Source organism: Chiloscyllium punctatum, chromosome 52, assembly GCF_047496795.1.
Source record: "Chiloscyllium punctatum isolate Juve2018m chromosome 52, sChiPun1.3, whole genome shotgun sequence".
Classification (NCBI taxonomy): Eukaryota; Metazoa; Chordata; class Chondrichthyes; order Orectolobiformes; family Hemiscylliidae; genus Chiloscyllium; species Chiloscyllium punctatum.
Window position 1 is genome coordinate 17,892,026 of NC_092790.1, and position 24,352 is coordinate 17,916,377.

Here is a 24,352-nt window from a genome sequence, read left to right on the forward strand (position 1 = left end):
CGGATTTATTTTACTTTTAATGTGGAGAAGCTTGAACTTTGTACCTTAGATCAGTCAATCACTATCACCTTGTGGTTTGGACATGCTGACGTTGGACTGGGGTGTACAAAATTAAAAATCACGCAACACCAATTTATAACCCAATAGATTTGTTTGTATGCACTAGCTTTCGGAGCTTTCATCACATAGAACAACAGATCGTAAGACAGAATTTTTCGCAAAAGTTTATAGTGTGATTTATCTGAAACCATATATTCAAAAAAAAACCTGCATTGTTTCTTAATCTCTAATCTTTATGTTGATTTCAGTTTTTGCAAATGTAAATCGCAGAACATCTAAATGTAACATTCTCACGTGAACTTGCACAACTGATAATGCTTTAAAAGGTGCAAGCTGCCCTGTGTGAGACTGTGCTACAATGGTCAGACTGATTATAATCTAAACAAAATGGATTTACAGATTCTTACGTGGATTCATACAGCTTTTGAGCACAGGCACTCACGGAGACCCTCTCTCATCCACTCACACATACTATCCCTTACTCATGCATGCACCTTCTCACAGGCGTACGTGTATATCCCTTTACACTTGCGCGTACACACACTCGTACCGCGCCCCGCCCGGGCAAAGCACACATGGTGAATTTGTACTTGCAAAATGACAATTGACCCCGATCGTGTTTGACTTTGGTTTCACATTCCCTTTAATTGCATCAGGAAGAGCTGAATTGACCTAGTACAGTAAGCATACAGTCGATATAACAAATACTACTGAGCGGCCCTATCCCTCTGCGCTTTGTTCACTAGTGTGTTCATAGGCAGAGACAGAGAACATATTAAATACCCGTGAGTGATTTTTTTTTCAGCTGTAAAAAAGGAGGGAAGGGGGCAAAGTGAGATTGTATGAACTACACTTCTGTAATCGATAGACAAATCAACGCATTCTCATCTGTAAAACTTCGTACTCTTTTCTACGTCAGTGGGATTTTCAAATTTGAAAATGAGCCGTTGATCTTTTGGCGCCAATTCTCTCATCCCCCATTAGTTAAATCCTAGAATCTATTATAACAAAATCTGCGACCACTAGAGATCTCAGTAATTGGAACTTGATTGCCGCTGTCTGTGACTTTGTTTAATTGACACCCCATTTTATGCTGTACTCAGCTCCTATGCACTTCCTAAAATACGATACCAATGTCTGCAAGTAACAAGTTGATTTCTTGGCACCAAATCTTTCCCTTCCCCGAAGGACAAGCCACATGAATACCAAGAGGGAGGGAGATTCGCGGAAATTTATAATCCACTACCACAATATCATGTTAAAATTATATTCACAATCTGTCATAATAAATTCTACGAACACGGGAGATCTCGTTAGTTATAACTTCACCGCCTATGTCAATATTGCTTATAACTCACTGTCTATTTACTTCAATAATAATGCAACCCATCGTTTCCCGCTCTCTCTGGATGGTTTAAGTGGCTCTGAAAAGAGCCGTTGTGTTTCTCTCTCTCGGGGTGAATGTGCAAGGCCGGCCAGGCTCCGTTTAGGCGCGCTCCCCGCGGATCCGGCGGGCCAGCTGGATGTCTTTGGGCATGATGGTGACCCGCTTGGCGTGGATGGCGCACAGGTTGGTGTCCTCAAACAGTCCCACCAGGTAAGCCTCGCTGGCCTCCTGCAGGGCCATCACCGCCGAGCTCTGGAAGCGCAGGTCGGTCTTGAAGTCCTGAGCGATCTCTCGCACCAGCCGCTGGAAGGGCAGTTTGCGGATCAGCAGCTCGGTGGATTTCTGGTAGCGGCGGATCTCCCGCAGAGCCACCGTGCCGGGCCTGTAGCGATGAGGCTTCTTCACTCCGCCCGTGGCCGGAGCGCTCTTGCGGGCCGCTTTGGTCGCCAGCTGCTTGCGGGGAGCTTTCCCTCCGGTGGATTTGCGCGCTGTCTGCTTGGTTCGGGCCATTCTCTCCAACTCTCTGTAACACACACACAGGCTGCTGCTGTCAATGCTGAGGCTGCTGCGGTGCTGCCTGTTTAAGGGAATGGAGAGCCCGCCCTAGAGTTGGGATTGGATACAGCCCTGTCCCTCAACCCACAGAGAAACAGCTCCGGAAGGGACAGAAAAGGCAGGAAAAGAATTGTTGGAATCTGATTGGGTAACGTGAAATGACAGTTGGCCGATTTCAAAATGCCCGCCGAATTCACCCTCTCAAACCCTGAAATAAAATAACATATGAAGATATATTACGCCAATCGTCCGCAACGATACTTTATAATAACCAATTAAAGCCTAGTTCGCTGTTAGCGCGGACAGGAGGCGGGATCATTGCCTGATCTGTCTGTAACAGGCTGGAGGAAAGGCTGGGTTTAAAACAGCCCAAACAAACTGAACAACCGAACGACTACCGGCCGCTAATCAATCTAAAGAACTCCGCCGATTTAAACATCTTGATATTGTACCACGATAAAATTACGGAAACTCACCGAATCAATATTTTATTTCAACCAGACCATAATCAGCCGAAACACAACTTCATGGCTGCCTGAAAAGTCTAACAGGCACATGGAAGCCTTTGCCCGAAATGTCGATTTCGCTGCTCGTTGGATGCTGCCTGAACTGCTGTGCTCTTCCAGCACCACTAATCCAGTATTTGCTTTCCAGCATCTGCAGTCATTGTTTTCACCACATGGAAAGAGCAGGCTATGAAAAAATCCTGCTGTGTCCCAGCATCAAAACTCATTAAAGTATCGTTTCTGAAAAGGTCATGTCTGGGAAAAATGACACGTTATAGAACCGTTACACTATCCCCTCCCAATATGCTACCTTCTCCGTCCTCAGGTCTCCGCTCTCTATCGGAGGGTTTGGGTGGCTCTGAAAAGAGCCTTTGGGTTCGCTGGAAAAGGGTCGCTTTACGCTCAGCCGCCGAATCCATAGAGAGTGCGGCCCTGGCGTTTCAGAGCGTACACCACATCCATGGCGGTGACCGTCTTGCGCTTGGCGTGCTCAGTGTAGGTGACCGCATCCCTGATCACATTCTCCAGGAAAACCTTCAGCACCCCGCGGGTCTCCTCGTAGATCAAACCCGAGATGCGCTTGACCCCGCCACGGCGAGCCAGGCGCCGGATGGCTGGTTTGGTGATACCCTGGATGTTATCACGGAGCACTTTACGGTGCCGCTTCGCTCCGCCTTTTCCCAGGCCTTTGCCTCCTTTACCTCTTCCAGACATCACGTTTCTTCACTCCAATCGCTGCTGAATGAAAGCCGAGAGGCCTCCCCTTACCTTTTTTATACAGCCCGGCCCGACCTGGCTGAGAAAGAGCTGACAGAGAGTGAGGGGCGGGTCCGGAGAGGAAACTGAGTGACAGACAGAGCAGGGAAATGGCTTTGATCATCCAGCTCCGCCTCCAGCTCACTCCCGCCCCAACTGTATCTGGGACTGAACCTTTTCTCCCCAAGGTAAAAACAATGACTGCAGATGCTGAAAACCAAATACTGGATTAGTGGTGCTGGAAGAGCACAGCAGTTCAGGCAGCATTCAACGAGCAGCGAAATCGACGTTTCGGGCAAAAGTCCTTCATGAGCGCATGCGTGAGGCCCTCCCCCAGCGCTGCCATTGAGGAGCATTTACTCAGTGAGTGCAAGAGGTTTGTTTGAAACAGACCGCAATGGAGAGATCAGCGCCCAGGGAAGGGAGGGAACAGCAGGCTCCTTCCAGCAGCACATCGGGATGGGAGCCTGGGACACAGAGACCGGGATTGATTCGGGGTGAGTTCAGGGAGAACCGGGGGCTGTTTGTAAGAGGCCGAGCGGAGCAGGAACTGGTCCCGGAACTTGGAGTGAGCGGGCTGGGGGGAAGAGAGAGGCCTTTCTCGGGCTGTGTGTGGGCCTGGTGAGGGAGGCAGAGCGGGAAGAAGCTGCTGTGGGACATTCTTGTTGCTTTTAATCCTCTGAACCCTGTTGAAATTTCATTCTGTTTCCCATTGTTTGTTGAAAGTGTGCAATCAATAGTGGAATCGCAGACCGACTGAAGGAATGGGATACCTCTCACAAAGGACAAACATATGGGTCTTGGTAAAAACATTAGATATCGCGCCGTTTTTCCTCTCTTCAACAGGTAGTATATTGGGAGTTGAATATTGAACCGTGTTAGCATCCCTGTGGTGAGTAGTCCCATTCACGGAGCTGTGCAGTTGTTGCTCAGTTTCTATGTCTCATTCAATTGGTATCGAATCATACGAAAAACAAACACAATCTCCAGACAAGGTGCAGCACGGCGCAACTCCTGACCTGCTGGTGAGCACAAGGAATCATTGTGCGCTCCAATTCGTCCATGCTGACCAGGTATCCTAACCAAATCTAGTCCCACGTCCATCTAAACCCTTCCTATTCATATGCATATCCAGATGCCTTTTAAATGTTGTAATTGTACCAGCCTCCACCACTTCTCCATGCCTCTTGTGATTTTATGAATCTCTATAAAAGGTCCCTCTCCAGGGAAAACAGATCCAATCTATTCAGCCTCTGGTGGTCGTTGTTGTGGTTCTGTTCGCCGAGCTGGGAATTTGTGTTGCAAACGTTTCGTCCCCTGTCTAAGTGACATCCTCAGTGCTTGGGAGCCTCCTGTGAAGCGCTTCTGTGATGTTTCAATAGTGTAACACTACTATTATAGGGCAAGCCAAACAGAGAACAGCCAGGGAATTCCTTAGAGGCATGGCACTCACCCACAGATTCTATCAACAAGCACATCGACCTGGACCCAATATACCGGCCACTGCAGCGGACAGCTGGAACTGACAACCAGAAGCGGTAGAGACAAACCACTCTTAATGCCGGAGGAAACATCACAGAAGCGCTTCACAGGAGGCTCCCAAGCACTGAGGATGTCACCTAGACAGGGGACGAAACGTTTGCAACACAAATTCCCAGCTCAGCGAACAGAACCACAACAACTGTTCAGGCTCTCCCTATAGCTCAAATCCTCCAACCTGGATGAAGCACATTTACATGGAGTTTATCTGTGACTGAGAAGGACAGAATTAATCCTTTACTGAATAGTTCTCAGACACAGAGATGACAATTAAATGTGAATTCCAAACAATCTCTGCAAAAGTTTGAGTTTTTCTCACTCCTAAATGACCTCCTCATGGTAGCTCATATGCTATTTGACACCCCTTTATAACCCACTGGCAGTACAACTCGATAAACTTCTGCATATTTCTCATCAGTCTGAATATGTAATGGTCTCCATTTCCTCATTAAGATATTATTTTTGTAGATGCAGGAATAGATTCACATTCTTCTTCTGTGTATGCCTTTTGGTACAATTGCTTTAAATTTGCTTAAGATTTAAGCTAAACATGTCTGCTTTATCATCTGTGTATTCCCGGTTTGTCTCAACCATATGACCCAAGAGGGTCTCTGCTAATTTCACTTCAACTTTCTTATCTGTACTGTTTGATCTCTTCTGTTTCAACTGGTGACTGTGACTTTGTCACCACACAGTCAGGAATAATCCTAGGATATATGTCCAGCAATAATTCAGTTGCCTGAGTTTCCATTGGCTTTTCAACAACAGTAGCCAGCACTCCTACCGGTGAATCAACAATATCATTATCAAGGATAAACTATATTCCCGGAGCTGAGAGTTTGTCGATTACTCCGACCACAATTTCTCCATTCTAACCTCACTTCTCACAATTCAGCGTTTCTTGTCTCAAAATGAATTCCTGTTACTAGAACCTTTTTCTGGCAATAGTCCTTCAGAGGTTCATATCTCCTCATCTTTTAGCATCACAGATTTAGAGGATCTTTGTATCTCTTAATGTTGTAACCACTTTACCTGCTCCTCCTGGCCTATGCGAGTAACCTTTATCTTCAGAGGTGGATGGTTTAAGAAGATCTGGTACCTCCAACCAGCTTGTACATTCTGGTGCAGGTTTCGAACCTCCATTGTGCTTTCTGTTACCTCTCCCATAAAATTATCTCTCCAATAAAACAGGCTTATCCTGTTTCCTACATCTGGCATCCTAGTGTTTTTCCTAACCACCAACACAGATTTATGTAGCCTACTGTATTGCAGCAAAAACACCAGAGCTTGGTAACTTCTCTTTCCCCTTCAAGGGTTTCCTTTTTACCCTGTGGTCAGTCATCCTTATGATCTTTACCGAGATCAATTCCTTTCTATGTAAGGATTTTTCTTGTCCTCAATTTCTATCCCTCATGGATTGAAATAGGTTTTGGAAGCCAAAGTTTTACTTATGGACCAACTCATAACCATCAGCCATTTCAGCTGCCAATCTTGCCATTATAGCTCTGTGCTCTTCCACATGAGTTTTCACTAATTCAGGAAGTGCCAATTTCCAAAGTTCAAACTCCCTCTCTTTCTTCCTTTCCCTTCTCCCCTTTTCTCTCTCTCCTCAGTCTTTCTTCTGTATTTAATCATAATTCAAAAGATTTTGTTTCTGTCGACCTTTCCTTCTGTTTTGCCTCTAAATCAAGTTGCTGAATTTTCCATTGAATGTTAGCCATCTCTAAAGATTCTGATGGTGTTTCCAACAAATTTAAATGCTGAGCTACTGCTGTAATTATCTCTCCTTTCCTCAAGGAAGGACACATTTCCAGCAGCTTACCCTTAATCACCTTTTGTAAAAGCCCCAAAATCGCTTCTTTCACCCCCACAGAAAACTCTTGTTGACTGAAAGATTTATTGCTCTCCCAAACACTGTTTAAACCAACTGAATTCAAAACCCAGAACAAAAGATACTAACACCTACCACTCGCTGTCTTAGAGTCCAGCAACCCTAATCCCAAATCAGAACTATAGAACAAATCCTGCAGAGAGCCCCTATGCCGGCTCCTCTCAAAACATTTCAAGTAGCCTGCACTCTAACTTTGCTAGTTGTTTTAAGCAGGTGTAATGCAGATATTCCAGAAGTGATGTCGCTGGTCAAACCATGTTGTTTTAAACAAAACAGAATTGATTTACAATGAAACACAAACTCCTATGTCTTATAAGAGAACAGAATGCTAAATAAGTTAATCTATCTGAAAACCCAACAGATTATACAAACTTAACGATATTGTTCCCAATACTTGCAACAATCCCCACAAATACCCTTTGGCACAAAAAGATAAAACCAACACAGGGTCTTACAGGAGAGATGTCAGAGAGATTGAGTACAAGTATGGACCTGCTTCTTTGGGTTCAGCAGCTTTTTCAATTGCCTGACTGCTTTCAGTCAACAGCCAGACAGTCAAGAACCAAATCAAACCAGAGAAACGCTGAGCTGGGAAACTGGGCCACTCCCCTTTCATTGTTCAAGTGTTCTTTTTAAACATTTGGAAGCCTTTTGCCTGAGGCATAATTTGTTAGCTATAATCAAAATGGCCCTAAAACCCACCAAGTCAGACTTTTCGGAGCCTGTATCTTTTACAAGATTGTTAAAGGAGCAGCATCATCACAGCAAACTGGTCCAAAAGGTAAAAGCTGTGGGATACATGGTAATGTGTTGAATTGGATGCAAAATTGGCTTAGTAACAGAAAACAAATGGTAATGGTTCTTTGCTGCTCTTGTGAATGGAAAGTTGTTTCAAGTGGTGGTCTGCATGGCTCAGTGCTGGGACCTCTGCTGTTTGTTTTATACATTAATGATTTGGGCTTGAATATGGTGGAATTGTGAATTTGTGAAATGTGCAGGTGACATAAAATTGGCCGTGTAGTGGATAGTGTGGAGGATAGCTGTAAGCTCCAAATCTATCATAGATGGTTTGGTGGATTTGGCAGAAAAGTGGCAGATGGAGTTCAGCTCTGATAAGTGTGAGGGAATGCATTTTGGGAAGTCAAGCAGTCGAACAGTAAATGGGAATATAGTGAGAGACCTTGGTGTGCAAGTACACGGGTCCCTAAAGATAGATGGGGTTGTAAAGAAGGCACGTGGAATGCTCTTCTTCATGAGAAGAGGAATGGAGTACAAAAGTAGGGATATAATAATGAAACTGTATAAGGAACTGGTGGCTACAACTGGAGTATTGTGTGCAGTCGGGTCCCCACATCACAGGGAGGATGTCATTGATCTGGAGAGAGTGCAGAGGAGATTTACTGGAATGTTGCCAGGGATGGTGAATTGTAGCTATAAGGAGAGGTTGAAGAGGTTGGGGTTATATTCCTTGGAACAGAGGTACCATGATAAAGGAATACTAAATAGTGAGCTACTAATGAAGGAGCAGAATGTCGAAACCTGGTACTTCCAAATAAACCTGTTGAACTATAACCTGGTGTTGTGCGATTTTTCACGAAATCATGAGAGGGAGAGATGAGAGGAACCTGTTTCCTTTGGCAGAGAGATCAAACACCAGGGATCATTGATTCAAACTAAGCGGCTGTAGAATTAGATGATATGTGAGGAAAAATGTGTTTTATGCAGAGTGGTGGGTATCTGGAATTCGCTGCCTGATCTGGTGGTCATGATTCTTAAAGAGGAGAGACTTAACAAACAATTCGGGTCTTTTTCAATATATAATTTCAGTTACATCACACTGGAAACTTTTGCTATAAATTCTGTGTCTTACACTCCACAATCATCTGCTGAAGGGGCAGTGCTCCGAACACTAGTGCTTCCAAGTAAACCTGTTGGACTATAACCTGGTGTTGTGTGATTTTTAACTTTGATTTGGTGGCGCAGGCAGCAACCCTAAACTCTTTTAAACAAAAATCCTTGGAACTGCACATTGAGTTCTGCAAACTGCAATGCTATGGGCTGTGACAGGAAGGTGGAATAAGAAAGGGCATCTGGGTGACTTTGGGTTGGCATGGACAAGATGGGCTGAATAGCCCCCTCTGTGCTGTATTATCTTTATGATTCGATAGTTATCAATTGGACCCTGCCAGTCTCTGCAGTGTGAATATGTAAACATATTGACCATGTAATGAATGTTACAGTTTGATAACTACACTCTCACTTCACCAAGCCGGAACTGGCAGGTAGAGATCAGTAACTGAACTCACATATCCACTTGCATCAGGTAGTCCCATTCATGGATGCTGTTTAGTTTCTGGATCTCACTCAATTGGTCTTAGAATTTTAAGAAAAAAATGGACAAAGAGCAGATCAGGGCAGGAGTGGAATCAGACCCATGGTTCTGTTTAATTTGCTGGCTTTAAATGAAAATCATAATGATCATTAACTGAATGTTACATTGATGTTCCCAATCACAGCTGATGTTGATTTACAGGAGGTATCTCTTCTGTCTTCCTCCAGGCAAGTACTCAAAGGACCAAGACAATGTAATATTCCCTCAGTACAGAGCCAAGTGTGACCAGCTGCTTCGAACAAACAGCTGGTATGTTACTGCTGTCAGAGCGAAGAACATCCTTTCCACAGTCACAGAGTGGACTGAATCAGAGACACATTGAGCACCATTTCCAGATATGTTCAAACACCACCCATGAAATGGAAGTTTCTATCTATTCAATCTATATTCTAAATGCATTCTACCCAGTTTCAATCAATTTGAATGAATCCTCATCCAATATTATACACTGCATTAAATCTGAACATGGAACGGTACAGCAAACAAATGGGTCCTTCAGCCCACGATGTTGTGCAGAACATGCCACTAAATGAAATTAATCCCTTCTGTCTACCATCCATTTCTTGCATATTCATTTACTTAGCTAAAAGTCCTTTCAATACCCTTATCATATCTGCCTCCATCTCCACCCCTGGCAGTACGTTCCACTCCTACCACTCTCTATGTTTAAAAGAAACTGCCCTGTATGTCTCCTTCGAACTTTCCCCCCCTCACCTTATATGCATGCCTCTTAGCTTTAAACATTTCAATTCCTGGAAAAAGATTCTGAGCATTAACCTTAACCATGCATCTCAATTTTTAGAGACTTGTGGATATGAGTCCACTACACTGGACAAACAGGCAGAAAACTAGCCACCAGGATACATGTACATCAACTAGCCACAAAATGACATGACTGACTCTCACTAGTATCCTTACATACAGTTAAGGAAGGACACCACTTTGACTGCGACAACACATCCATCCTAGGACAAGCCAAACACAGTTATGAACGAAAATTCCTAGCAGCCTGGCATTCCAACCGGAACTCCATCAACAAACACATTGACTTGGATCCCATTTACCACCCCATGTGAAAAAGAACAGGAAATGACATCACCACAGTAAACTACAGAAACGTGACTCAGGAATGCACAGGACTGGCAGTTTAATGTTCCAGGATACAAATGCTACAAGAAGGACAGAAAGGGAGGCGAGAGAGGAGGGGTAGTGGCATTTTTGATAAGGGATAGCATTACAGCTATAGTTAGGGAGGATATTCCCGGAAATACATCTGGGGAAGTTAGTTGGGTGGAAATGAGAAATAAGAAAGGGTTGATCACCTTATTGGGATTGTATAAAAGACCCCCTAATAGTCAGAGGGAAATTGAGAAACAAACTTGTAAGGAGATCTCAGCTATCTGTAAGAATAATAGGGTGGTTATGGTAGGGGTTTTTAACTTTCCAAACATAGACTGGGACTGCCATAGTGTTAAGGGTTTAGATGGAGAGGAATTTAAGTGTGTGCGAGAAACATTTTTGATTCAGTATGTGGATGTACCTACTAGAGCCGTTAAAAAGTGAAGACCGTTCTTGAATCTGACAATCCAAAGGCTCTTTTAATAGCCACTCAGAGTCTGTGAGAAGAGCTGAGCTCTGTCAGATTACTTATTTTCTTTTTAATTGGAGAGCCCCGGCCTTTGTGCCTAACATCGAGGAATTGCCATTTCCTTTTTATTGGATACTGTTACTGTCTGTGGGAGCAGAGGAAGAATATAACATAAAATATGATTTTAAAAGTGTTTGAGGCAACCTCTTTCTTGAGGTTGTGTGGACCAACTGTAGGAATGTGATACTGTTTTAAAAGAACATACAACTGGGGTCTTGGTAAAAAACATTAGAAATAGCGCCAGTTTCCTCTTTCCAACAGGTAGTTGGGGAGTTGGATATTGAACTGTGTAAGCATCCTGGTGGTTGAGTATTCCCATTCATGGTGCTGGTCAGTTGTTGCTCAGCTTCTGGATCTCATTCAATTGTTATCAAGTTAAAAATCACACACCAGGTTATAGTCCAACGGTTTTTTTGGAAGCTCCTGATGTGTGATGTTTAACATTGTCCACCCCAGTCCAACACTAGCATCTCCAAATCAATTGGTATCGAATCACATGAAAAACAAACAATCCCCAGACAAGGAGCAGCTCAGGGCAACAATGGAATCAGATCCGTGATTCTGGTTAAGTTGTTGGCTTTAAAGGAAATGACAAAACACATCCTAATGAAGGTGCAATGAATGTGACAATGATCAGTTCAATATTGCCAGACTAGCCTTATGTTGATTTACAGGTGGTGTCTCTCTCTGTCTTCCTCCAGAAAAACACCTGAGGGACTAAGACGCTGTAATACTTCCTCAGTTCAAAGTAAAGAGTGACCAGCTGCCTCTAACAAACGGAAGGTATGGAGCCTATTGATGTTTACACACCAGTGATGAAGATAGATAAACTGAATCCTCATCCAAAATAGACATTCAGGAGCAGCATTAAAATCTGCAGTTATTAAGGGCATTTTCAAAGTTACAATGAAGATAGGCTAATAGGCCACATTGTGCATCGTTTCAACAACCATCTGTGAAGGAGGGGTTAAGTACAGAGATGGAAGGAAACTGCTCACCGACAAGGCAAGAGTTACCGAAGAGTCGTCAAGTCATAGAGACGTACGGTGTGGAAACAGACCCTTCGGTCCAACTTGTCCATGCCAACCAGATATCCTAACCTAATCTGGTCCCATTTGCCATCACTTAGCCCATCTCTCTCTAAACCCTTCCTGTTGATATTGTTAAAGTACAAATTTGAGATTGCCCAGGGAATCCCTTGTGGACTCAGACCTATAAGCCTCTTTTGGTTAGTCCTGGAGATCATACTCTTTGGTAGTCTGGAATAAAAACCTCTTACAAACAGTTTAATGTAATTTTAGCCTTCCCCTTTATTTACAAATAACATCACTGTTATAATGTAACATTGACACCTATAAGCCCGGCTAGCTGAGGTTCTAAAACCTTAGAAAAGTAGGATACCAGCTCTTCCTTTAAGAGCCCTCGAAGGCTTCTGTCTCAAACAGGCTTCCTTTTTACAAATTTTTACAAAAAACACTGCATGTTCTTAATTAGACAGACAGTGGAAAGGCAATATTTTGTAACAAAGAGAAGTTAATTAACAGGTCTGTGCGCTCTTAACTGATCACACCTGTAGGCCCTTAGCCATCCATCGTGTGGGAAAAATAGACCCAGCCAAGTCAGGCGCCTGTTGGTGAGGTAAGTTGCTATCATAAAGAGGTACCAGTCTAAACAAAGTGGGAGAGGTCATAAGGGAACCTTGCACAACTTGAATGTCAGATAGCATTGTTTTACAAAATGGCATCTTAGTGAGGAGGGCAAGCTTTGACCATAAAATGGCTTCCTGACAGATTGTGTCAGAATCTCTTCATTGTTAGGTTTAGAATAATTTTTAAGCTAGGAGCAGACTCCTGCTTTTTATCTTAAACACAAAATCATTCTGTACCTGAGGCTGAAAGGTTAAATTTTAAATGATTCATTAGCCTTGAATTAACGTGCTTTCTTTGCAGGGTTGTGATTCAAATTCAAAGAAGACATAAAATCTGACGAGTTAGAATTGACAGAGGGGTGGTCGTGGTGTGTAGGAACACCAAGTAAGTTAAAACTTCATCAATATTACATTATAGAGTTTGTATTTCATAATCAGCGATGGCTACTCAAAATCATCATAAAATCCCAAAGTGCAAATAAATTCAAAACATTCATCTCACACACACACATGGGTAATAAGAATCCATTATGATTGATAGGACCTGACCGTTTATTACAAGGCTTTTGACATGTTTCTGAGATGATACAAAGTTTCTGAGATCACAATCAAACACTGTCATTAATTTCACAAGTTAACAACTGTGAATGTTATCACTTTGTGTCGTTTTTACACAGATTCTTTGACGTTAAGGCAAATATTCTTAATTGCTTTAGAGCATCCTGTTATCACGGATGTTCTTTATCTTCTGCATATCTGAGGTCCCCGCTTTTATGGCCTAATATCCCACTGCTTGCCCTGTTTATTTTTTTGTGCTCTATAATTTAACATTACATTTAAGGACATGTTAAGGCTTTATCAATATACCCATCCAGATGCCTTTTAAATGTCGTAATTGTACCAGGCTCCACATGATTTTATAAACTTCTATAAGGTCACTCTCCAGGGCAAACAGTTACAGCCTATTCAGCCTCTGCCTACAGTTCAAATTCTCCAACCGTGATGAAACATATTTACGTGGAGTTTATGTGTGACCGAGAAGGACAGGATTCATCCTTTACTGAATAGGTGTCACATATAGAGATGACAATTAAATAATGTGAATTTCAAACACACAATCTATGCAGGTAGCTCATGTGCTACTCGTAACACTTGCAACCCACTAACAATACAACTTGATAAGCTTCTGCCCATTTCTCATCTGCCTGAATATGTGATGTTCTCCATTTTTAAGATAATAACAATCAGGGATACATTTGGGTTCATTTTGTGTATGCCTTTTTATACAATTGCTTTAAATTTTCATCTTTCTGCTGTAACTCAGTTAATTTACCTGAGCTAAAGATGTCTGCTTTGTCATCTATCTGTTCCTGGTTTGTCTCAACTATCTGATCAAACAGGGTCTCTGCTAATTTCCCTTCAACTTTCTTATCTGTACTCCTTGATCTTTCCTGCTTCAGCTGGTGACTTTGTGACCTCATTACCACACAGTCAGGCAACATCCCAGGATGTGTGTCCTGCAGTAGTTCAGTTGCCCAAATTTCCATTGGATTTTCAACCACATTCAGCAGCACTCCTACCAGTGAATCAGCAACATCATTAGCAATGACCAATTGTATTCCTGGAGCTGAAAGTTTGTCCAGTACTCTTATTATGACTTCTCCCCTCTTCACTTGACACTCTAACCTCACTTCTGACAATTGAGCATTTCTTGACTCAATGTGAATTCCCATTATTCGTACCTTTTCTGGTAATACTCCTTCAAAGGTACATATATCCTCATCTTTTAGCATCACAGATTGAGAGGATCCTTATATGTGTGAATATTGTCACCTCTTTACCTGCTGCTCCTGGCCTATACGAGTAAACTTTACCTTCACAGTGTATGGTTTAAGAAGATCTGGCACTTCCTCCAAAACCAACCTCCGACCAGCTTGTATATTCTGGTGCAGCTTTCTAGTCTCCAACTGTTACCAATCCAATAAAATTCACTGGCTTATCCTGTTTTCCTACATCTGGCTTCTCAGTGCTTTTCCTAACCCACTAATATGGATTCCATGTGGCCGACTTTATTGAAAACACCAGAGCTTTTTCACTTCTCTTTCCCCTTCAAGGGTTTCCTTTTTACCCTGTAGTAAATCATCCTTCTGATCTTCACCGAGATCTACATTTTACTTTCCACGTGAGAATTTATCTTATCCACAAGTATTATCCCTCATGGATTGAAATTGATTTTGGCAGCACAATTTGGATTTATTGATCAACTCAATCATCAGCCATTTCTGATGCCAGTCTTGCTGTTTTAACTCTCTGCTCTTCCACATGAGTTCTCATTAATTCAGGGAGGAAATCGTTGAACTCCTGTCTAAGTGACAACTTCTGTAGTTCAAACTCCCTCTTTCCTCCTTTCCTCTCTCTTCTCCCTCTCTTCTGCTTTTAATCGTAATTCAAACTGTTTTGTTTCTGTTGCCCTTTCCTTGACTATTGCCTCTAACTCAAGTTGCTTCATTTTCAATTGAATGTTAGCCATCTCTAAAGATTCTGATGGCGTTTCCAGCAAATTTAAACGTTGAGCAATTACTCTCATTATCGCCCTTTTCCTCGTGGATGGCGGTAGTGGAGCTCCAGCTGGTCTGCTAATTCCAGCAACTTGGCCTTAATCACTTTTTGCAAAAATCTGAAGTCACTTCTTCCAGCCCCCAGAAAACTCTTGATCACTCAAAGAGCCATTGCTATCCCAAACACTGTTTCCTGATGAAGGGCTGATGCCCAAAACATTGATTCTCCTACTCCTCAGATGCTGTCTGACCTGCTGCGCTTTTCCAGCACCACTCTCTCGTCTCTGATCTCCAGCATCTGCAGTTCTCACTTTCTCCAAGCACTGTCTAAACCAATTAAATTCAACGCTCAGAACAAAAGACACTAAGACTTACCACTTGTTGCCTTTGAATCCAACAACCCAAATCCCAAATCAGAACTACAGAATAAATTCTGCAAACAGCCCCCAGTCTGTTATGGGAAAGGCCAGATGTCCTCCAAAGATTTCAAGAAAGTAGCCCGGACACTAACTTTGCTAGTTGTGTTTAAACGGGTCTAATGCAGATATTCTTGGAGGGATGCAGCTGGTCAAACCAGTAGTTTTAAACAAACAGTTTGATTTACAAAATTGCTGCATGATACACAAACAAAAGAGAACAGAATACTACATAACTTAAAAATCTGGAAACCCAACAGATTATACCAACTTAATGATGGTGTTTCCAACATTTACAACAATCCCCATCAATATCCTTTGGCACAAAAGGTAAAATCAAACACAGGGTCTTACAGGAGAGATGTCAGAGAGAGAGTACCAGCATGGACTGACTTCTTTGGGTTCAGCAGCTTTTTTAGCTGCCTGACTGCTTTCAGTCACTAGCCAGAAGCCAAACACCAAATCAAACCAGAGAAAAGTGGAGCTGGGAAAACTGAGCTGCTTCCCTTTTGTTATATAAGTGTTCTTTTTAAAAATGTGGAAGACTTTTGCCTGAGGCATTACCTGTTAGCTATAATCAAAATGGCCCTCAAACCTATCAACTTTGAATTTTCAGAGCCTGTGTCTTTTACAAGCTTGTTAAAGGAGCAGCAGCATCACATCAGACTGGTCGAAGAAGTAAAAGCCCATGGGATACTGGGTAATGTGTTGAATTGGCTAGTCACAGGAAAGAAAGGATAATGGTCAATGGCGGCCATTATGAATGGAAAGTTGATTCAGGTGGTGCTTTGCATGGCTCAGTGTTGGGACCTCTGCTGTTTGTTTTATACATTAATGATTTGGAGTTGAATATGGTGGGAAGATTTGTGAAATTTGCGGACAACACAAAAATTAACCGTATAGAGGATTGCTATAAGCTCCAAAACTATACAGATGGTTTGGTGGAGTGGGCAGGAAAGTGGCAGATGGAGTTCAGCTCTGATAAGTGTCAGGAAATGCATTTTGGGAAGTCAGACAATAAATGGGAATATACTGAGTGAGGTAGGTGAAGTGAGAGATCTTAGTGTGCAAATGCACAGGTCCCTAAAGATAGATGGGGTTGTAAAGAAGGCACGTGGCCTTCATTGGCAGAGAGTTGAATACAAAAATAAGGAAATAACAATGAAACTGTATGAGGTACAGGTGGCTACAACAGGAGTATTGTGTGCAGTCGGGTCACCACATTACAGGAAGGACGTCATTGCTGTGGAGAGAGTGCAGAGGAGATTTACTAGAATGTTGCCAGGGCTAGTGAATTGTAGCTCTCAGGAGAGATTGGAGAGTTTGGGGTTGTATTCCTTGGAACAGAGGTGCCAAGATTAAGGAATATAAGGTGACCCCGTATCCACAGATCCGGTAATTGCGGTTTTACTTACCCACGGTTAACCGTGGTCCGAGTATATAAAAGGGAATGTTCCAGAACCAGGAGGCTGCCAGGAAGGTATATTTCCCATTTAAATTAATGGTTTTGCAACTATCTGCAGTTTTGCGTTTCTGCTGTATGTCCTGGAACATGTACCCTAAGGGTACTGGGGTCTACAGTACTAAATAGTGAGCTTCCAGATGAAGGAGCAGCAGTCCAAAATCGTGAACTTCCATATAAACCTGTTGAACTATAACCTGGTGTTGTGTGATTTTTTTTAACTAACCAATGAGAGGGAGACATTAGACAGGAGGAACCTGTTTACTTTGGCAGAGAGTTCAAAAACCAGCGATCATGGATTCAAGCTCAGTGGTTATAGGATTAGATGATATGAGGAAAAATGTTTTTTTATGTAGAGAGTGGTGGGTATCTGGAATTCGCTGCCTGATTTCGTGGTGCAGGCAGAGACCTTACATTTTCTTTTAATCAAAATTTCCCTGGAACTGCACCTCAAGTGTTGTAAACTGCAAGGTTAGGGGGCTGTGGAATGAGAAAGGGCACCTGGGTGTGTTGGCATTGGCATGGACAGAATGCCACACCCCCCACCCCACTGATGTTGTATTATTTTTATCATTTTCTAGTTATCAATGAGACCGGACCAGTCAATGTTGTGTGAATATGTAAATATATTTACCATATACTGAAAGTTACAGTTTGATAAGTTACACTCTCATATTCATCAAGCAGGAACTGACAGGCATCGATCAATAACTAAACTCACATATCTACATACCCACTTGCATCACGTGGCCCCATTCATGGAGCTGTATGGGTGTTGTTTAGTTTCTGAATCTCACTCAACTGGTATGAGAATTATAAGAAAAAATGGACAAGGAGCAGCTTAGAGCAGGAGTGGAATCAGACCTGTAGTTCTGTTTAAATTTCTGGCTTTAAACAAAAACATCCTAATGTTCATTAACTGAATGTTACATTGATGTTGCCAATCACAATTGATGTTGATTTACAGGAGGTATCTCGTCTGTCTTCCTCCAGGCAAGTACTCAAAGGACCAAGACAATGTGATATTCCCTCGGTACAGAGCCAAGTGTGACCAGCTGCTTCGAACAAACAGCAGGTATGTTACTGCGATCAGAGTGAAGAACATCCTTTCCACAGTCACAGAGTGGATTGAGTCAGCTTCACTTTGAGCTCCATTTCCAGAGATATATTAAAACCAAGAGTCAAACACCACCAAGGAAATAGAAGTTTATATTTTTTATCTATATTATCAATGAATGCTACCCATTTCCTATCAATTTGAATGAATTTTCATCCGAAATATACACTGCATTAAATCTGAACTGGACCAGTACAGCACAGGAATGGGTCCTTCAGCATATGATGTTGTGCCAAACTTGACACCAAATGAAATTAGTTCCTTCTGTCTGCCCTTGATCCATATCCCTCAATTTCTTGCATGTTAATTTGCTTATTTTTAAGTCCCTTCAATACCTTTATTGTATCTGCCTCCATCATTGTATCTTCTCCATTAATGGGCGGCACGGTGGCACAGTGGTTAGCACTGCTGCCTCACAGTGCCAGAGACCCGGGTTCAATTCCCGCCTCAGGCGACTGACTGTGTGGAGTTTCCACGTTCTCCCCGTGTCTGCGTGGGTTTCCTCCGGGTTCTCTGGTTTCCTCCCACAGTCCAAAGATGTGCAGGTCAGGTGAATTGGCCATGCTAAATTGCCTGTAGTGTTAGGTAAGGGGTAGATGTAGATGTATGGATGGGTTGCGCTTCGGCGGGGCGGTGTGGACTTGTTGGGCCGAATGGCCTTTTTCCACACTGTAAGTAATGTAATCTAATCTAATCTAATCATCCACCCTTAGCAGTGCGTTCCACTCCTAACATTCTTTACATTAAAAGAAACTGCACCTTAGGTCTCCTTTGAACTTTCACCTTTTCTGCATGTCTCTTAGTTTTAGACATTTCAACTCTTGGAAAAAGATTCTGACCATCAACCTTAACCATGCATCTCAATTTTATAGACTTCTAGATATAGGTTTGCTGGCTGAACCGGAAGGTTTATTTTCAGATGTTTCATCACCACACTAGGTAACATCATCGGTGAGCCTCCGGATGAATCACTGGTGGTATGGTCCGCTTTCTATTTATGTGTTTAGGTTTCTTTGGGTTGGTGATGTCATTTCCTGTTCATTTTCTCTGGGGTGCTAAATTGGATCCAAGTTGATGTGTTTGTTGATGGAGTTCCAATTGGAATACCATGCTTCTGTGAATTCTCATGTGTGTCTCTGTTTGGCCTTTCCTAGGATGGATGTGTTGCCCCAGTCGAAGTGGTATCCTTCCTCATCTGTATGGAAGGATACTAGTGAGAGTGGATTATGTCTTTTTGTGGCAAGTTATGGCTAGTTTTCTGCCTGTTTGTCCAATGTAGTGGACACATACATAGAAAACAGGCCATACCACCAGTGTTTCATCTGGAGGCTCATTGATAATGGTACCTAGTAAGGTGACAAAACATCTGAAAACTGAACTCCCAGCTCAGTGAGAAAACCTGGATCCAGAACCTCAACCTGAGCTACAACCCTTCTCAAAATGTTACAGTCTTCTATTAAGTCAGCCTTCAGCCTCTGCTGCTCAGAAGTAGTATACCCGGGTTTTTCTAGCTTCTCTTTATAGCTCATACCCTCTAGACAACATTTCTGGCAAACCTCTTCTGCACCTTCTCTGAATCTTCCACTTCCTTCTTGTAATGTGGCAACCACAACTGAAAAGTCACGCAACACCAGATTATTGTCCAGCAGGTTCATTTGGAAGTATGAGCTTTCAGAGTGCTGCTCCTTCATCAGGTGGCTGTGAAACAGGGTCATGAGACACAGAATTTATAGCAAAAGATTACAATGTCATGCAACTGAAATGATATATTGAATGAATCGGGATTGTTATGTCTTTCATCTTTTAGAATGTGTTGCAGGTTTCAGTTCATTAATATATACATCCCAGAACTTTTTTTAAGTCACATTCTCAAGATGACTTCAGGTTTTATTTAAAAAAGGGTGACATTTCAACTCATATTGTATTAAAGGTGTGAGGTTAGAATCTGTCTGTACCCCAATCTTGAGTCAGACTGGTTCTATTGCCAAAGTAGGAATTTATAAAATATTACATGGATTGACTGCCAGCAGATTGTGCTCTTTTTGAGCAAAATAGAATGTATCTGCAAATATAATTCTGCAAATGCAAATTCACCCCATAGACACGTGTGTGTGTGTGTGTGTGTGTGTATATATAGAGAGAGAGAGAGAATGGAGTGTGAGTACACATGCGAATGTGTGTGTGTGCACGCTTGATAAAGTGTGTGTATATGTGTGTGATGGTGTCAGCCTGTGTGACAGGAACCCAAGTTCCTGATTTGAGGCTGTCCTCATGGGTTCTGAACTTTACTAAGGATACTTTTCACATCATAATAGAGGTTAACAAATAGACAATGCTGTTAGTTTGAACAACCATATATGAAGTAGATAGTGAGTACGATCTAACCGAAGTCATATAAAGTTCCAATATGACATCCCGACCTTTGTACTCAATGCCCCAACCAATAAGGCAGACATGCCAAACACCTTCTTCTAGATACCACCCTACCTACTTGCATGGCCACTTTCAGGGAGCTAGAGACATGAACCCCAAGATCCTTCTGTACATCAGTGACTTTCAGAATCCAGCCATTTACTGTATACCTTCACTTAAAATTTGATCTCCCAAAGTCCACCATCTTACACTTTGCCAGATTAAATTCAATCTGCCATATTTCTTCAGGCAATATCCTGCTGTATCCTTTGACAAACTTCTACACAACCCACAAGTCCACCAATCTTTATATTGTCTGCATTTGCCAACAATAATTTTAATTTTACAATCAAGGCGACAAATGGCTGATATGATTACTTTGGGCAACCATATGTAAAATAAATAGAGTACAAATTTATATTGGAGGAAACATTACAGCTCTCAGGAATTCAGAGCGACAGAACTAATCTTTTGTCATGTATATAGACACAGCAATCAAATGATATGAATTCCAAATGCACATTCTCTCTCAAAGCTTGACATAGAATGATTAGTGTGTAGGTACGTAACCAAATGTTGCGCTATCTCTCTCTCTGACCTATGATGAGTTTTTAAACATACACCATCCTGACACCCATTACAATATCTAACCGCCTTTCGGTTCCATTGACATTGCAAGTAACAGAAAATGTTACATTCAAAATTATTTCTGCCCACGGATCCTTTGTCAGAGAGGGAGAGGCCAACAGCACAGAACCAGGCCCATCAAAACTTTTGAGTCTGTACCGATCAGAAACAACCAGCTAACAATTTTCATCCTGATCAGCCAGCATCTATTTGCATAAATGTATCATGGTAGCAGAGGAGCTGCCATCCCCATCTTTATCACAACATCATTCTCCATTTCTTCATATTGTAGTAGAAGACTTTGTTTTGTCTGTTTCAGTCCAACCAGGAACTATTTTTTGAGATAATTATGTACTTCTTTGAAAATTAGATGCAATTATCTACAAAGAGCTCTTCATTCCTCCTCCCCCTCCCGAGGCTGTATCACAAAAAAAACATGAAATCTGGCTGCAATTTTCACAATGCATCAATGGTATCTAATAACCACCCTTCAAAGCAGTGGAGAAAGGGGAAGAAAAAAGCCAAAATTGGTAGGTTTGTAGAACTTGTTTTATTTTCAAGCAGAGCAGAACAGTGGTGATTTTTTCATAAATTGAATTTGACAGTTTACATATTCTGCAGGGCATGACAAAAAATAAAATTAATTTCCTTTTCCCCACCCTACTACAGAGTAACACAAGAGTACTGTTAATGGTACATCATCACACTACAGAGCAGGGTAATGTTCTGTCTACATCAGAAAATAAAGTGCATTAGCTAATAGTCTTTTCTGTAGAAGGAACATTATGGTCAGTCAGCTCCAATGCAGTTGAATGGTTTGTCACTTAGTTGCAAATGGATTCAGTTTACATTGATTGTTAGTTCAGCAGTGTTCAGAAAAGTACACCAACATGCACTTAAACAAAAACAAATGGCATTCTGAAGACAAACATTTTATATCATTACTGCCTGTTAGATTCTGCACGATATCAGCTTCCTACCTTGACTCTAAAGAATAGCACAGAATCCATTCTGTTGCAGTGTGTTACGTTTTCACTTGCATGTAATTCCTCCATGCACCAGCAATTAAAGAACTTGAGCTGTTTCCCATTCACTGCAGGAGACATGAACTGAGATACAGACTGGCAGCACAAGAGTAAACTCCATCTCACTCAGCCACTGGATGCTGAAAGGAAAAAAGAATAAAATTTGGCCTCAGTTATTTCCAGATATGAATTGACTCTCAACATCACTTATCACAGCTGAGGATATGCAGTGCTCAGCAGCACCAGATAAAGTCTACTATACATGCACACACAATGTAACAATAATCTGAGACTGAAAGAGTTTATTTACAGAGTTTATACTACACTCAGACACAAAACTACAACTGAATGTAAGTGAATGAGATCCAGTAAATCTCCAATGAACCCTCTCCAGAGCTTGAACATCCTCCCTTAAAAAAAAGTGCCCAGCACTGAACACAAATATGACCTGACCAATGATCTGTGATTGAGATTGTGGGAAACATCAAAACTAGCACTATAGTTAGTAAAAGTAAGATGACAGCAGACCTGATGTCAATTTGTCCTTTCCATATAGATGCTGACAATGAGTCAATGAAGTTCACATTCCCAACAATTACTGCAGATCTGATGCATAACAGAATGTCCTAGTACAGGCACAATGGGCTGAATGATCTGCTTCTGAGCTGTACTATATCAGTGACTCTGATTTTGATGAGAAAGGAGCTATCATGCTGTTGTGTTGCATATTGGTATGAAAAATATCAGACAGAAATGGACTGACATGCAGAATAAAACTCTTTCACAAAAAAAAACACCAACAATGTCTAGGTACAAATTGAAACTAAATGTCTCGGTGATACCACAGATCCTAGACTCTGTCCTCAAACAGGAAATATGTGACCATAATTCAGAATGGTTCTCAGAATAAAGCAGTCTCCCTTCTGCCATCACCCTTTCTCCCCTCTCCCTCCCCCACCCCCACAGTCAACTCAGAAATCACAAAATGCAGAAAAGATTTAAGACCCAGTCTCAACACCCTCATAAACAACGATCATAGAATGTATCACACAGACACAGAATATTACTGGCTTCCACTTTGATACACAAGAGTAGAACCTGACAAGTGCAGGCTGTTAACTACACACTCATTCATGTTGCAGAAACAGACAAACAAATGACGATGACACACTTACTGTGATGCATATGTGTGACTACCAGTCTCCATCAGTCAGTTTCTGTTAACTTAAGTCACACATTCACATTGCAGTAACTGTCAGGGATGGATGAATAACTACACTTATTGACAAAGCTAAAACTTACAGGAACAGAACGATAACCACACTCCCAGTTTCACACAGCATAAACTGACAAGTATAGTCTGATAATGACATTCTCCTTCACAGAGCAGAATCTCGCAGATACATATTGGTACCTGCACTGGTCACATTCACCAAACAGGATCTGGGAGGTAGAAATCGATAAGTAAATTCATATATTGACAAGGCAGAGATCAAGAGGCATAGATTGGTAACTGCATTCACATATTGATATAGGTGAAACTGACAGGTACAGATTAATATTGACAGTCTCAATTCACAGAGCAGGAACATACTGGTAAATACACTCACATTGACATAATTGAAAAGGACAGGTAGAATTGATAGTTACATGCACACAGAAGAAACTGACAAGTACACATTGATAAATACATTGGTTATATAAATGATTAGGAGTTGGGTGTTGAGGATACAATCTCTAAATTGCAGTTGATACTAACTCAGGGAGAAGAGTGAATTGTGAGGATGATGCTGAGTGACTTCACAGGGAGATTGACAAATTGGCCAAATGGGCAGAAATCTGGCAGATTAATTCCAATGCAGACAGATGTTACGTAATGCATTTTGCTACCAGAAACACAGAGCAACAATGCAGGTTCAATGGTACATCTTTGAACGGAGCACTGGAGCAGAGAGACCTCGGGGTTCACGTGTATCAATCTCTGAAGTTGGCTAGGCAAGCTGAAACCGTTGTGAAGACGGCTTATAGGATCCTTGCCGATATAAATAGAGGCATTGAGTATAAATCTGAGGAAGTGATGTATACCTCTACAAATCATTGGTCAGATCACATGTGTGTTCGATTCTAGGCACTTTATTTAAGAAAGGATCTTCAAGCTTTGAAGAGAGTTCATTGGAGATTTACTAAAATGATAGCAGTACTGAAGGATTTTACATACAAGGAAGGATTGGTGACATCAGGCTTCTTCTCCTTGGAGCACAGAAGGTTAAGTGGGGGACGTTACGGAGGTGTTCAAAATTATGAAGAATTTTGACAGGGGAAAGACAAATCTTTTGTTACCACTAGTTGGTAT

At 41.9% G+C, this 24,352-nt stretch overlaps 2 protein-coding genes and 1 long non-coding RNA gene across 7 annotated transcripts in view; 1 reads left to right on the plus strand and 2 right to left on the minus strand.

The window, feature by feature from the left end:
• Positions 1-1,546: 1,546 nt before the first annotated feature.
• Positions 1,547-1,957, minus strand: LOC140470610 (histone H3). Its single transcript, XM_072566658.1, has one exon. It carries the CDS (start codon positions 1,955-1,957, stop codon positions 1,547-1,549), a length of 411 nt encoding a protein of 136 aa, XP_072422759.1.
• Positions 1,958-2,116: 159 nt separating this feature from the next.
• On the minus strand, positions 2,117-3,249 carry LOC140470748 (histone H4). Its single transcript, XM_072566781.1, has 2 exons — positions 2,479-3,249; positions 2,117-2,210 (listed from the first exon to the last, which is right to left on the minus strand). Exon 1 carries the CDS (start codon positions 3,220-3,222, stop codon positions 2,911-2,913), a length of 312 nt encoding a protein of 103 aa, XP_072422882.1. The 5' UTR covers positions 3,223-3,249; the 3' UTR covers positions 2,117-2,210; positions 2,479-2,910.
• A 129-nt stretch (positions 3,250-3,378) lies between these two features.
• The window catches only part of LOC140470775 (uncharacterized), a 63,974-nt gene continuing 43,000 nt past the window's right edge, over positions 3,379-24,352 (plus strand). For 3 of the 5 annotated variants that reach the window (XR_011956684.1, XR_011956682.1, XR_011956685.1), the window contains exons 1-5: positions 3,380-3,761; positions 9,254-9,335; positions 11,436-11,517; positions 12,684-12,767; positions 17,786-17,893. This is a non-coding gene — a long non-coding RNA (uncharacterized lncRNA). Of the gene's footprint in view, positions 3,762-9,253; positions 9,336-11,435; positions 11,518-12,683; positions 12,768-17,785; positions 17,894-24,352 lie in introns of all 5 variants that reach the window. The other 2 variants (XR_011956686.1, XR_011956683.1) reach the window with 2 other exon arrangements.

Bases quoted from the DNA above. Each gene is read 5' to 3' on its own strand.
- LOC140470610 (XM_072566658.1), bottom strand. From the start codon at position 1,957: ATGGCCCGAACCAAGCAGACAGCGCGCAAATCCACCGGAGGGAAAGCT.
- LOC140470748 (XM_072566781.1), bottom strand. From the start codon at position 3,222: ATGTCTGGAAGAGGTAAAGGAGGCAAAGGCCTGGGAAAAGGCGGAGCG.